Source organism: Gopherus evgoodei, chromosome 3 (assembly GCF_007399415.2).
Source record: "Gopherus evgoodei ecotype Sinaloan lineage chromosome 3, rGopEvg1_v1.p, whole genome shotgun sequence".
Lineage (NCBI taxonomy): Eukaryota > Metazoa > Chordata > Testudines > Testudinidae > Gopherus > Gopherus evgoodei.
The window spans coordinates 157,172,655-157,188,827 of NC_044324.1; the positions used below are offsets into that span (position 1 = coordinate 157,172,655).

The 16,173-nt window shown below is 44.3% G+C and overlaps 1 protein-coding gene across 2 annotated transcripts in view; it reads right to left on the reverse strand.

The window, feature by feature from the left end:
- The window catches only part of STRN (striatin), a 117,769-nt gene that overhangs the window by 61,666 nt on the left and 39,930 nt on the right, over positions 1-16,173 (reverse strand). For both annotated transcript variants that reach the window (XM_030557103.1, XM_030557104.1), the window contains exons 4-5: positions 15,783-15,861; positions 13,272-13,439 (exon numbers count right to left, since the gene is read on the reverse strand). In XM_030557103.1, coding sequence (XP_030412963.1) covers positions 13,272-13,439; positions 15,783-15,861 — 247 coding nt within the window. The remainder of the gene's footprint in view (positions 1-13,271; positions 13,440-15,782; positions 15,862-16,173) is intronic.

Sequence of the window (16,173 nt, forward strand, 5' to 3'; positions counted from 1 at the left end):
GCCAAAGACCCTCCATACCACCCAAGTAAAGCCACAGATACCCTACTCTTCAACCTCACCAATCTCCAGTAACTCACCTCGGCCCAGTGACCCATCAGATGGAAGATGCTTTAAGTGTAATGAACTGGGACATATCAAGGCCAACTGTCCCAAGAACACCATGCGAGTGCAATTCATTACACCTCCATCACACCAAAGATCCCCAGGCCCAGATGCCTCTCAAATACCCTTGGAGCGAAGGGAAAATTTGAGAGTGGGCGGAAAGAAGGTTACTGCGTGGAGAGACACGGGGGCACAAGTGTCAGCTATCCACCAATCCTTCGTTGACCCCAAATTCATCAACCCAAAGGCCAAAGTTACCATTTACCCCTTCATGTCACAAGCTGTAGACTTGCCTACAGCTCAACTGCCTGTCCAGTACAAAGGCTGGTCAGGAATGTGGACTTTTGCAGTCTATGACAATTATCCTATCCCCATGCTACTGGGGGAAGACTTGGCCAACCAAGTGAAGCGGGCCAAGAGAGTGGGAATGGTTACCCGTAGCCAAACCAGGCAAGCTTCCAGACCCATTCCTGTTCCTGAGCCGTCCACAGAAGCCCCGTCTGTGTTACCAGAGACCCAGACAGAGGTAGTGGACCCGGATTCCATGCCTACCACTGAAACAGCCACAGCATCTCCAGTACCAGGCCCGGAACTGGAACAGCAACCAGCACCAGCAAGTGCAACCACATCTTCAAACTCAACGCCAGAGGGCGCCAGCGAGCCAAAACTGGCAGAAGCACACGACAGCCATACCCAAAAGGCTCAGCCAGAGCCTGAAATACCCTCAGGTGCACCAGCGGAGAGCGGTTCACCAGCAACGGAAACAACCCCATCACCTACATCGCTTCCAGAGGGACCAAGCCCAAGTCCACAGTCTGAGGAGGAACTGGTGACCCCAGCCTCAAGGGAACAGTTCCAGGCTGAGCAGGAAGCAGATGACAGCCTTCAGAAAGCGTGGGCGGCGGCACGGAGCACCCCACCGCCTCTCAGCTCTTCTAATCGATCCCGGTTTGTTATAGACCAAGGACTTTTATACAAGGAAATTCTTTCTGGTGGACACCGGGAAGAATGGCAGCCGCAAAAACAGTTGGTGGTTCCAACTAAGTACCGGGAGAAGCTCTTAAGCTTAGCCCATGATCATCCCAGTGGCCATGCTGGGGTGAACAGAACCAAGGACCGGTTGGGGAAGTCCTTCCACTGGGAGGGGATGGGCAAGGATGTTGCCAAGTATGTCCGGTCTTGTGAGGTATGCCAAAGAGTAGGTAAGCCTCAAGACCAGGTCAAGGCCCCTCTCCAGCCACTCCCCATAATTGAGGTCCCATTTCAGCGAGTAGCTGTGGATATTCTGGGCCCTTTCCCAAAAAAGACGCCCAGAGGAAAGCAGTACGTACTGACTTTAGTGGACTTTGCTACCCGATGGCCAGAAGCAGTAGCTCTAGGCAACACCAGGGCTAACACTGTGTGCCTGGCCCTAACAGACATCTTTGCCAGGGTAGGTTGGCCCTCTGACATCCTTACAGATTCAGGGTCTAATTTCCTGGCAGGGACCATGGAAAAACTGTGGGAAACTCATGGGGTGAATCACTTGGTTGCCACCCCGTACCACCATCAAACCAATGGCCTGGTGGAAAGGTTCAATGGAACTTTGGGGGCCATGATAAGAAAATTCATCAACGAATTCTCCAATAATTGGGACCTAGTGTTGCAGCAGTTGCTGTTTGCCTACAGGGCTGTACCACATCCCAGTTTAGGGTTTTCACCATTTGAACTTGTGTATGGTCACGAGGTTAAGGGGCCATTACAGTTGGTGAAGCAGCAATGGGAGGGGTTTACGCCTTCTCCAGGAACTAACATTCTGGACTTTGTAAGCAACCTACAAAGCACCCTCCGACACTCTTTAGCCCTTGCTAGAGAGAACCTAAAGGATGCTCAAGAAGAGCAAAAGGCCTGGTATGACAGACATGCCAGAGAACGTTCCTTCAAGGTAGGAGACCAGGTTATGGTCTTGAAGGCGCAACAGGCCCATAAGATGGAAGCATCATGGGAAGGGCCATTCACGGTCCAAGAGCGCCTGGGAGCTGTAAACTACCTCATAGCATTTCCCAATTCCTCACTAAAGCCTAAAGTGTACCATGTTAATTCTCTCAAGCCTTTCTATTCCAGAGACTTACAGGTTTGTCAGTTTACAGTCCAGGGAGATGATGCTGAGTGGCCTGACGGTGTCTACTACGATGGAAAAAAAGACGGTGGCGTGGAAGAGGTGAACCTCTCAACCACCCTGGAACGTCTGCAGCGGCAACAAATCAAGGAGCTGTGCACTAGCTTCGCCCCATTGTTCTCAGCCACCCCAGGACGGACTGAACGGGCATACCACTCCATTGATACAGGTAATGCTCACCCAATCAGAACCCCACCCTACCGGGTGTCTCCTCATGCCCAAGCTGCTATAGAACGGGAGATCCAGAACATGCTACAGATGGGTATAATCCGCTCATCTACCAGTGCATGGGCATCTCCAGTGGTTCTGGTACCCAAACCAGATGGGGAAATACGCTTTTGCGTGGACTACCGTAAGCTAAATGCTGTAACTCGTCCGGACAACTATCCAATGCCACGTACCGATGAGTTATTGGAAAAGTTGGGACGTGCCCAGTTCATCTCTACAATAGACTTAACCAAGGGGTACTGGCAAGTACCGCTAGATGAACCTGCCAAGGAGAGGTCAGCATTCGTCACCCATGCGGGGGTGTATGAATTCAATGTCCTTCCTTTCGGCCTTCGAAATGCACCCGCCACCTTCCAGAGGCTGGTAGACGGTCTACTAGCTGGACTGGGAGAATTTGCAGTTGCCTACCTCGATGATGTGGCCATTTTTTCAGACTCCTGGCCCGAACACCTACTACACCTGGAAAAGGTCTTTGAGCACATCAGGCAGGCAGGACTAACTGTTAAGGCCAAAAAGTGTCAAATAGGCCAAAACAGAGTGACTTACCTGGGGCACCAGGTGGGTCGAGGAACCATAAACCCCCTACAGGCCAAGGTGGATGCTATCCAAAAGTGGCCTGTCCCAAGGTCAAAGAAACAGGTCCAATCCTTCTTAGGCTTGGCCGGATACTACAGGCGATTTGTACCACACTACAGCCAAATCGCTGCCCCATTGACCGACCTAACCAAAAAGACCCAGCCAAATGCCGTTAAGTGGACTAATGAGCGTCAAAAGGCCTTTACCCAGCTTAAGGCGATGCTCATGTCTGACCCTGTGCTCAGGGCCCCGGACTTTGACAAGCCATTCCTAGTAACCACAGATGCATCTGAGCGTGGTATAGGAGCAGTGCTCATGCAGGAAGCAACAGATCACAACTTCCATCCTGTCGTGTTTCTCAGCAACAAACTGTCTGAGAGGGAAAGTCACTGGTCAGTCAGTGAAAAGGAATGCTATGCCATTGTGTACGCCCTGGAAAAGCTACGCCCATATGTTTGGGGACGGCGGTTCAAACTACAAACTGACCATGCTGCACTCAAGTGGCTTCATACTGCCAAGGGGAACAACAAGAAACTTCTTCGTTGGAGTTTAGCTCTCCAAGATTTTGATTTTGACATTCAACACATCACAGGAGCTTCTAACAAAGTTGCTGATGCACTCTCCCGTGAGAGTTTCCCAGAATCCAGTAGTTAAAAAGTGTTCTTAACATGTAAAAGTCTGTTAGTTATATACTTAGTAGTATATGTAAAGGTGCATGTGTTGTATTAATCTGTTTATTTTCAAGTTCTAGAAGGAAATTGCCGCCAGTGAGCTTCCCCACTGTCTGCAATTTGGGGGGCGTGTCATAAACAGATAGCTAAGGGTTAATGTCTCTTTCACCTGAAACACCTGACCAAAGAACCAATCAGGAAACCGGATTTTTTCAACCTTGGGTGGAGGGAAGTGTGTCTCTGAGTCTTTTGTCTGTCTGCCTGCTCCTCTGAGCTTTGGAGAAGTACTTTCTACTTTCTAGTCTTCTGTTTCTAAGTGTAAGGACAAAGAGATCAGATAGTAAGTTCTATGGTTTCTTTTCTTTGGTATTTGCATGAATATAAGTGCTGGAATGCTTTGATTTGTATTCTTTTTGAATAAGGCTGTTTATTCAATATTCTTTTAAGCAATTGACCCTGTGTTGTATCATCTTAATACAGAGAGAACATTTGTATTTTTTCTTTTTTATATAAAGTTTTCTTTTAAGACCTGTTGGAGTTTTTCTTTACTTCAGGAAAATTAAGTCTGTACTCACCAGGGGATTGGTGGGAGGAAGAAATCAAGGGGAGAGCTGTGTGTTGGATTGCTAGTCTGATTTGGCATTTCCTCTGGGTGAAGAGGAAAGTGCTTTTGTTCCAGGATTGGGAACGGAGAGGGGGAATCACTCTGCGTAGTTTCACAGAGCTTGTGTCTGGGTATCTCTCCAGGAGCATCTGGAGGGGGGAAGGGAAAAAGGATTATTTCCCTTTGTTGTGAGACTCAAGGGATTTGGGTCTTGGGTCCCCAGGGAAGGTTTTTCAGTGGGACCAGAGTGCCCCAAAACACTCTAATTTTTTGGGTGGTGGCAGCAGTACCAGGTCCAAGCTGGTAACTAAGCTTGGAGGTTTTCATGCTAACCCCCATATTTTGGACGCTAAGGTCCAGAATCTGGGAATAAGGTTATAACAGCATCACATCTTATTTTACTGTATTGAAGGTCTACATTTCACTGCTAACAGGTCTTCACTTAGCGTCCTTCAGTTTTTGTACTACTTTTCCTACTGTATTCATTTGATACAAACTAAAATAGTATTAGCTTATTACTAACAACTTACATTTCAATAATAATAAAAAACACATTTTTCATTTTTTTTAAATCTAGGGCTTGGTCTACACTACGCATTTATACCGATTTTAGCAGCGTTAAACCAATTTAACTCTGCACCTGTCCACACAACGAGGCCCTTTATATCAATATAAAGGGCTCTTTAAACCGGTTTCTGTACTCCTCCCCAACGAGAGGAGTAGCGCTGAAATCGGTATTACCATATCGGATTAGGGTTAGTGTGGCTGCAAATCGACAGCATTGGCCTCCGGGTGGTATCCCACAGTGCACCACTGTGACCGCTCTGGACAGCAATCTGAACTCGGAGGCACTGGCCAAGTAGACAGGAAAAGCCCAGCGAACTTTTGAATTTCATTTCCTGTTTGGCCAGCGTGGAGAGCTCACCAGCACAGATGACCACGCAGAGCTCATCAACACAGCTAACAATGCAGTCTCCTGAGAATCGAAAAAGAGCTCCAGCATGGACCGCACAGGGAGGTACTGGATCTGATCGCTACATGGGGAGAGGATTCTGTGCTAACAGAACTCCGTTCCAAAAGACAAAATGAAAAAACATTTGAAAAAATTTCCAAGGCTATGATGGAGATAGGCCACACTAGGGACTCAGTGCAGTGCAGTGCAGAATGAAAGTTAAGGAGCTCAGACAAGCCTACCAGAAAACCAAAGAAGCAAACGGAAGGTCTGGGGCAGGGCCGAAAACATGCCGCTTCTACGCTGAGCTGCATGCAATTCTAGGGAGGTCCACCACCACAACCCCACCCCTGTCCGTGGATTCCGAGGTGGGACTGGTAATCTCAGCCATGCCTGAGGATTCTGCGGACGGGGAAGATGAGGAGGAGGAAGAGGAGGACGAGCTTGCAGATAGCACACACCACTCAGTTCTCCCCAACAGGCAAGAGCTTTTTCTCACCCAGATAGAATTATCATCCCAGCCCTCCCAAGCCACTAGCCCAGACAGTGAAGCCATGGAAGCGACCTCTGGTGAGTGTACCTTTGTAAATATAAAACATGGTTTAAAAGCAAGTGTTCTTTAATGATTGATTTGCCCTGAGGGCTTGGGATACATTCGCGGTCAGTACAGTTATTGGAAAAGTTTGTTAGCATGTCTGGGGATGGAGCGGAAATCCTCCAGGGACATCTCCATGAAGCTCTCCTGGAGGTACTCCAAAAGCCTTTGCAGAAGGTTTCTGGGCAAGGCAGCCTTATTCCGTCCACCATGGTAGGACACTTGACCATGCCATGCATGTAGCAAGTAATCTGGTATCATTGCATGACAAAGCCTAGCTGCGTATGGTCCCAGTGATTGCTGGCATTCAAGCAACATCCGTTCTTTATCTAGCTGTGTTATCCTCAGGAGAGTGATATTGTTCATGGTAACCTGGTTGAAATTCAGGAATTTAATTAAGGGGACAGAGATGGCCATTCCTACTGGGCTGTTTGCCTGTGGTTTAAAAGAAATCCTTCCTTGCAAGTAGCCAAGCAGGGAGAGGGGAGGGGGGGGTAATGATGCTGAGCTTTTTTGCCTTTGGCTAGCAGGGATCTTCCCTGCTACCAGCCACGCGGTGGGGGGGGAAGGGGAGTGATTAGCAGTGATCTTCCATGATACCAGCCACGCAGTGGGAGGAGGGGTAAAGTGATCATCCCAGAGAATTGGATGGGTGGGTGGTTTCTGCTGCTACATGTTAACAGGAAAGAAGCAGCACTGAACGGGCTTTGCTTGGTATTTGGGAAAGGACGACACTGTGTATATGAAGGCTGCAGAAGCCGAAAGACAATGGCTTACCATGGCCGCATGCAAGCTGAATTCTGCTGCCTGGACCTGTGTCTGTGAACTCTGTAACACCAGAGCCGCAGGCACTCAATATTAAGATGCAAAATGCAACCTTGTAGTGAAATCACAAGTGCTATGTAAGGTGAATAGTGTTGTTCACTGTGAAAGAGTATAACCATTGTTCTGTGAAATGTATCTTTTTAAATGCTTTTCTCCCTTTTTTACCTCCCTCATGCAGCTGCAAATTTTTCAAGCCTCCCTACTCCATCCCGAAGGCTCTCTCAGATAAGGTGGAGGAAAAACAAGACGCGAGACAAAATGTTCTCAGAAAGCATGGAAGTGACCCACAATGAAAGAGCTCATCTGAATGAGTGGAAGGATGTGGTACCAAATTACAGTGAATGTGAGGAGAGGAGAGACACTCGAGATGAGAGGTGGCGGCAGGAAGATCAGAGATGTAGGCAGGAAGATATGCGGTGGCAGGATGCAATGCTAGGGCTGCTGCGTGATCAAACTGACATCCTCCAACGTCTGGTGGAGCTTCAGGAACAGCAGCAGGGTCACAGAGTGCCGCTGCAGCCCCTGTGTAACCACCCTCACCACTCACCATATTCCATATCTTCCTTACCCAGATGTGTAAGAACGCGTGGGGGAAGGCTTGGTGCACCCGCTCACTCCACCCCCGTGGACAGCCTTTTGGTTGGGCTGTCATTACTTTGAAATATTTTTAGTGCCCTTTTCCTTCCCTCCTATCCTCCTCCCAAACCACACCTGGGATACCTTGTCAGTTCTCTCCCTCTTATTATAAAGACTTTTAAATAAAGAATACATGATTTTTAAACGATAGTGACTTTATTTCCTTAAGAAAGCTGTAATCGAAGGGGGAGGGTGGGTTGCTTACAGGGAAGGAGTCAATCAAGGTGGGGGTTCATCAAGGGGAAAAAAACACAACAGTCACACCGTACCCTGGCCCGTGATGAAACTCGTTTTCAAGGCTTCTCTGATGCGCACCGCTTCATGGTGTGCTCTTCTAATTGCCCTGGTATCTGGCTGCGCATAATCAGCGGCCAGCTGATTTGCCTCAGCCTCCCACCCCGCCATAAAGGTCTCCCCATTACTCTCACACAGATTGTGGAGAACACAGCAAGCAGCAATAACAATGGGGACATTGGTTTGGCTGAGGTCTGAGCGAGTGAGTAATGTGCGCCAGCGTGCCTTTAAACGGCCCAATGCACATTCTACCACCATTCTGCACTTGCTCAGCCTGTAGTTGAACAGCTCCTGACTACTGTCCAGGCTGCCTGTGTATGGCTTCATGAGCCATGGCAACAAGGGCTAGGCTGGGTCACCCAGGATAACTACAGGCATTTCAACATCTCCAACTGTTATTTTCTGGTCTGGGAAGTAATTCCCTTGCTGCAGCCATTTAAACAGAATAGAGTTCCTGAAGACGCGAGTGTCATGAACCCTTCCTGGCCATCCCACGTGGATGTTGGTGAAACGTCCCTTGTGATCCACCAGTGCTTGCAGCACCATCGAAAAGTACCCCTTGCGGTTTATGTACTGGGTGCCCTGGTGCTCCGGTGCCAAGATAGGGATATGGGTTCCATCTATTGCCCCACCACAGTTAGGGAATCCAATTGCAGCAAAGCCATCCACTATGACCTGCACGTTTCCCAGAGTCACAACCTTTCGTAGCAGCAGCTTAATGACTGCTTTGGCTACTTGCATCACAGCAGCCCCCACAGTAGATTTTCCCACTCCAAACTGATTCCCGACTGACCGGTAGCTGTCAGGCATTGCAAGCTTCCAGAGGGCTATTGCCACTCACTTCTCAACTGTGAGGGCTGCTCTCATCTTGGTATTATGGCGTTTCAGGGCAGGGGAAAGCAAGTCACAAAGTTCCATGAAAGTGCCCTTACGCATGCAAAAGTTTTGCAGCCACTGCGAATCGTCCCAAACCTGCAAAACTATGCGGTCCCACCAGTCTGTGCTTGTTTCCCGGGCCCAAAATCGGCGTTCAATGGCTAGAACCTGCCCCATTACCAGCAGGATCTCCAAAGTGCAAGGGCCCACGGTTTGAGAGAATTCTGTGTACATGTCCTCATCACTCTCGTGGCCGCTCTGCTGTAGCCGCCTCCTCCTCGCCTGGTTTTGCAGGTCCTGGTTCAGCATAAACTGCAAGAGAATGCGCGAGGCATTTACAAGGTCCACGATTGCGGTCTTGATCTGAGCAGGGTCCATGCTTGCTGTGCTATGGCGTTTGCACAGTTCACCCAGGAAAAAAGGCGCGTAACGGTTGTCTGCTGCTTTCACGGAGGGAGGGGTGAGGCTGTACCCAGAACCACCTGCGACAATGTTTTTTGCCCCATCAGGCATTGGGATCTCAACCCAGAATTCCAAGGGGTGGGGGAGACTGCGGGAACTATGGGATAGCTACGGGATAGTTACCCACAGTGCAACACTCTGGAAATCGACGCTAGCCTCAGTACATGGAAGCACACCATTGAATTAAAGTGCTTAGTGTGGCCGCGTGCACTCGACTTTATACAATCTGTTTTACAAAACCGGTTTATGTAAAATTGGAATAATCCCGTAGTGTAGACATACCCTAAGTAATGACCATACTGTAGCTTTAAGTGTTTAACTCTTGAGATTTCCTCTCAACATTCTCTTTGTATGGTAGTCACTTCGGCCAATCTGCTCTTTCTGTAAATTTCTATACTGTTATATTAAAAAAAAAAAATCTTTAAAACATTATAACTTAGTGTGTCCTCTGTGCTTTTCCCTTCTTTTACTCTGAGATCTGGGCATTTCCCCTCAAACTGTAGCATGTTCCCTCTCTTTCCTTCTGTGCCTTTCAAAGCCCCTCTTTTCCCCTAGTTTGTGGTCTTTACTTCCTTCACTCATGTTCTTTTCCACCCCTTCTCAATTTGTCTCAGAGTTCCCATCGATTTTTCTCTTTTCTTCTTCTCTGTCATTTCCTTTTGCTCTTCTTCCACATACCCTCTATCACAGCACCCACCAATCACTTATTTCTCTACTACCACCACCAGCACCTCATATGCCTTCAGGCATTGTCTCCCTCCTGCCCCCAGTCACAAGCTTATTCTGGCTTCAAAACCTTCCATCAGCTCTCTATACACCATGGATGTGGGGAGGAGGTGCAGTTGATTGAAGTCCCCTATTCTTTCCCCCTCGAGGAAGTAAGCTGTCTGGGACGAATGGGGTGCCTCACTCTGGGTACTTTTTCCTCTGGGCCACTGAAGAGTGGGCTGGGCCATCTAAACTTTGCCCCAATTCTTCCCACAATTTAGGCAGAAGTGTTTCTGAGGGTATGTCGACACCGCAATTACACACTCGCAGCTGGCCTGTCCCAGCTGACTCGAGCTAAGGGGCTATTTAACTGCAGTGTTTGAGTTTGGGACCCTCCCAGCTCTCAGGGTCCTAGAACCCATGCTCCAGCCCAAGCCTAAAGATCTACACAAAATTAGACAGCCCTTGAGCCCAAGCCCCTTAGCCCAAGTCAGCTGGCACAGGCCAGCAGCAGGTTTTTAATTGCAGTGTAGAAATACTCTGAGAGGCAGATTTGCTTGGGTATAGGGATTGACAGTCTCAGGTCTCTGAAGGCTGAACAAATATTCTGACTAGGACGTGGTTCATCCTGCTTGCCCTTAATATCAATCACGTACTCAGCACTGGTGCTCTTCAAGAGATTGAGGAAGCAGACAGGCTGTGCAGCCCATCAGGACTGAAATAAAGGGAGAGAAGCATGGAATACCTCCTGCACTGAAATATATGATATGATGGTTGATCTCCTATGCACATGTACTCTACAATCCAAAATATTCACAGGTGGCTAGTTATACACTCTGCCCTGCAAGAGTTCTTCTCAACCCTGACATCCTTCACTTCTAAGACTAAGCAAACCAGAGGTCTGAGCTGACATTTGCAAACACAGTCATTTGAAGAATGCAAAAACAAGCTCAGAGTATTCCACCATGAAATAATCATATAGCTGAGGGTCTATACGCGCACTGAACCATAAACATCTGTCATGTTCCACACACCCAGATGCTCAACTCAACTCTTCTCAGCAGTTAGTGACCCTGTGAATTACAAGTGAGGAGAACATAGCAGTTTCTCAGGTTGTGCATGGAATACCATAATCCTGCAACTGCAAGTCTTCTAGAACGACAGATAATTGGTGGATCACTGAACACACACAGCCAGAAATAGCTTGCAAATGTTAACCTTATTCAAGTTTTTGTTGTAGCCGTGCAGGTCCCAGGTATTAGAGACACAACCTCTGTTGGTGAAAGAGGTTGGAGCCACACAGAGCTACTCTGCGTGACCTGGAAAGCTTGTCTCTTCTACCAACAGAAGTTGGTCTAATAAAAGATATTAAATCACCCACCTTGTCTCTCTATCCTTATTCAAAACAGACCTAGCTCTGTAAGATCAAAGCTTATGGAGAAGAAATCTGAAGGAACAGTTACACCCCCCACTACATGCATAGTTCTCAAAAAGGACAACTGAGTTGCTGAAGGAGGCAAAACTAAGTACCTGATGCCACCAACTCCAAGGCCTATGTCCTCTAATGAGTATCTTCCTAACAAGTATCTTTAAATATACTAGCTCAGCTCCATCATTCAATCCAATTTACCCATTATATATCTCCCTATTTGGAGCTCTCTTCCATTCAAACTAATAGAAAATGACACTCCACTAATCTCAAGTAAAACAAAAGGAGGGAGAGAGAGCTTAACTCCCACTTTACCTGAAACAAATCATTCACATCTCCCAAATTGAAAGCTACATACGTAGTCAGAACTCACTATTCTTCAAGGCTGGAACAAAAATGAAAAACTATCATAGGAGGAGTGGGAGAGAAAGAGGATAAATATGGAAAGGGAAAATAATGTATCTATAGAAAAATAGTTTTCTACAACAAATAGTCAATTCCATTAGGTTACTACCTCAGAGCAGCAAGGCTGACTCAGCAGCAGCAGCCCTTGCCAACCAGAGGATGTCCTCCTCAGGGCAAGGCTTACTAACTATTTAGAAGTACAAAATAATTTAACAGTTGTGGTCCCCTCATATGCCCTAATTCCTCATTTAACAGAATAATTTTAATTACAGAATGAAAATGAGTTAAGTAAGTAACTTCTCTCCACACATGCTTGATGCCAGTACAATTATCTACTGGCTGGGATTATTGTGAACTCCCTTTGGAGATTAGGTGCCACATAAAGCAGTTATACTTCAGAAGAAAAGGGCACTACCTATGCTACATTTAAACCACACCTGCTTGTGAAACAAGAGGCCAATTCTAGACAAACAAGGGTCTACTGCTTGTTGGTGGTAATACTACCTATGGGAGTACAGAGCTCAGTCACACATTTTCAATCAAAATGACTCAACATCCTTTTTATTAGTTTAAGCTCTTCCAAGCTACAGTATTTCAATCAAGAACCAAGGAATAATTTTGCTGAACACCTAAAGTGAGCTTCAGATATTCATGGTAGTAAGTGTGGCAAGAAAAAGATTTAAAAGTTTATTTACAATACTTTTAGCAAAATATTATTGTGTAAACAAAACAGAAGTCAGCTTGAAAGAAAGAATTAGATTTTTATTGGTAAATGTTGAAATCAATTTCACTGTACACACACTAACCAGTGAAAAAATATTTTCCTGCATAATTGAAATTTACAAATAGGCAAAGAAAGAAAAATTGTGCTTGAGAACTTAAAGTTTGATCTAAGTCTAAAATCTTGACAGTCTGTGTTTTAATGGTTATAAAACTAACTTTGAGTCTCAATGTCAACTGTCATTAATTGTCCTCCTCTCTCTCACACACACAATGCCTAACACACCATAATTTCCCAAACCTGTGAAAATTTAAATCAATAAAAATTAAAATCAATACTTAAATATCAATCAGTATTATCCATCAAATTTAAAAATAATTAAGTTTGGCAAAGCCTAAGCCTAAGCATTGAACTCTGCGCAATTTGACTCATTGTACCACATTTGCAACAGTATTAGAAATATATCAAAAAAGGATTGGCATGAGCATATGGAAGCTACACTTAGAGTATACCCAGAATTTCACATATTTATTCATGTAAACACTAGTGAAAAAGCTGGAGAGTTATAACAGTTAAAACTTATCCATGTTCAAAATGTTTTCAGATACTACAAATAAAATCCTCTGCTTACTAGAGATTATACTGTTATAACAGTAAGCACTATCTACCAGAATGCAGAGGCCTCTAATCTATATTAAGGTTTCTAATAAACTAAAGAAAAAGCTGACCCTGACAGTTGGTATTTTCTCTTAAGCATTTAACAACAGATGTATCACAAATCAGAAGGTTTGATTTCCTAATGGGACCTTCCAACGGAAATAAAATTAAGATTCTCATAAAGAAGCAATACACTTACGTAGAGAAGTGTGGCTTCCATATTCATCCTTTAAAATTTTAAAATAGAATTGGCTATAAATATTGTCAGTTTGAAGACTAAAAAGTATAAGTTTTCAAATGAACATAAACTACAATTATAATAATAATTTGCACTTATACACAAAGATAACGTTTGTTATCCTAGGCACTTACCCAATCATTGCGTTTTCTTTAACCTCAGCCTCTGTACCATTTACCATTGATTCTTGATTTTTGCCATTTTCCCTGTCTGATGCATCACTTGAGATGCCCAACAAAGCTCGCACTCGTTTTGACTTCACATCCAGTATAGTGTCAGTGTAACCCACCTCCTGCAGATACCTGTAAGAACAGAACTCATGCTAGTCTTTCATGCAGATCTCAATAATATACTGTTATTTATTGATTTAAATAATTGTAAGCGTCTCCCTAAACTCATCTGCAGTACCATGCTTAGCAAAGCATGGTACTGCACTAATGAAACATGCTACGAAATTGTCTTGTACCAGCTGCAGAGGGGATTGTCTCTTGCAGTACCAGTCTCTACAGTCACTGAGAAAATCAAAGAGGCTAGCAGTCAGTGTTTATACAATACGTTATTCATTACATTTACCAAAATAGATGGAAAAGGACTTTAACTTAAAATATCTGCAATTTATTCATAAAAATGTCAGTTACATACAACATACCACAACCATTTTATTTATCAAGAGAAGTTCATGGAAATCTAAACCAAACTTTAAAAAAAGTAAAGCTTAAATTCTGTCCCTTAGATGACCATTAGACAAAGCCTCTAAACACCTATTGTGTCAACTTCCCATTCTGTTACTGTCGCTATAATAGGACCAACATATGATTTTACAATGTAATGTATTTTGTACAGATCTAGTCTTACTTAATTATTTTATTAATCTTAAATATTCCTGCAGAACGTGCATTTGGCTCACGTGCGTAAGAAGTGAAAGTGCAACCTAGTAAACTGAGAGTGGGATTGGGATGCATGAGTTCTAAAACTGGCTCTACCAGTAATATACTGCATGGTGCTGGGTGAGTCAATCTTTCAGTCTCTTTCCTCATCTGTAAAAATAGAGCTAATGTTACTGACCTCATGGGGTGTTATGAGGATTAATTGGTCAATACTGTAAAGGTCTCTGAGGATGTAAGTGTTATGTATTACACCATTTTAGGAACACACTATGACAAACTAGGGCATTTGTTTTTCTCCTATTAATACAAGCCACTCCTTGCATTAACAACAACAATTACATCCTCATTGCCACCAGTCTGGTGGGAGAAAGAGTCAGTGCTGAATTTCTGGCAGCCCCATAAATTAATTATGCAAAATTAAGTCTGTATTTAATTTAAGCATCAATTTTATAATATATGATGCTGAATCATGTATAAAACAGCACAATCTTCTTTAAGATTCAGAGAGGGAGACCTGTCCTCAAACCACTGAGTCACAGCCAAGAAAATATTTATTTAAAATGTGCCCATCAAACTATGGATATACATACATTAAATAATAATCCATTCAACAAAAAAACTGGTCCAGTGCCAAAAGTTAAGGCCTTTCAGGAAAACAAACAAACAAACAAACAAACAAACAAAACCCAGCAAAGAGTCCTGTGGCACCTTATAGACTAACAGATGTTTTGGAGCATGAGCTTTCGTGGGTGAATACCCACTTCCTCAGATGCATGTCTGTTAGTCTATAAGGTGCCACAGGACTCTTTGCTGCTTTTACAGATCCAGACTAACACGGCTACCCTCTGATACTAAACAAAACCCAGACTTTTCTCCTACCCACTCAGCCCTCCCCAACAAAAAAGTATGGAAACACAGGTAAGCTTTGCAGCATGAAAATCACCGGAGCCTCACTCTGACAGAATAGGGTATAGGGTTTATGTGGGGACAGACTGGGTTACACAATAGAGGACCTTACACTGACATTGCCTTGCAACAAGAACCAGACCATTTAAAGCAAGGGACTGTTAACTGCTGTGATATTTCATAGTTAGGGGGACAGACACTTGGATAAAATATATAAATTTTGACTCCGTTTCATCAAAGTGCATGCACCTTCCATTACAGCATTTCAAAATCACTGTAGATTACTATTGTATGTACTCACTGCTATTATTTTCAATTTATTGCAATAATCACAATAAATAGCAGGAAGTTTATTATATGGAGCCAACTCTTGCTCTAGAGAGAGTTAAATATGTCAAGAACTGAAAACTACAACACAGATGGTGGTGTTCTAGTCCTTTTGGATTGGAAGCTCCTTGAGGCAAAATTATCGTGTGTTTCCATTCAAAAATTGAAAAAAAAATTGTGAAAAAGATTTTATATTGTTCATTAGATTGTTGTCAATTTTCTTAAACCAAATTTTAATCCCCCTCCCACTACTTTTCTCCATTTTTTCCCTTTTTGCCACTGAAAGCATATGAAAAGTGGCAAGTACTTTGCCCCCCTCTGACTTTTTACTTTTTCTATTCTGCAACTTGTCAAAACTTCTCAAACTTTGGAAAAGTTAGTGACAAAAGAAAAAGTTAACCCAACTCTGCTACTCTTTTCATGAAAGAGAAAAGTCTAACGGAAATCTGTAAGAAAAGCCCAGTGACACATTCAATTTCCAAGCTTGTTTGTATCTAGCTCCCTTGTCTGAACTTTGACACTTACTGTCTCAGCAGCTGTCGCCCTTGTTTCCAGATTAGTTGACTATTTTGTTGGGGCTGAACCTCTGTTTCATTCCCTTCATCTGGAAAAGATTTCATTAAAATCAGTTTTTTTCAGTCTTATTTTTTTAAGCTCTTAAAATAAGTGCAGCTCTGCAGTATTACCTATGAGAGAACACTATAAAGACTGCCATCAGCATACTACTGTATTCTGAGAACAAGTCATACTTATCATCAGCGCCTTCATATTACCATTATTTCCCAGTATAAAACCCATCATCTCACTGGTTCCAACTCCTTTTCTTCACAAGGATGCGGTCATATGCATATATCTGGAAATATGCACTACTGTTTTCTGTAGCGATCACATATTTTAAGGTTAATTAGATTCTTAT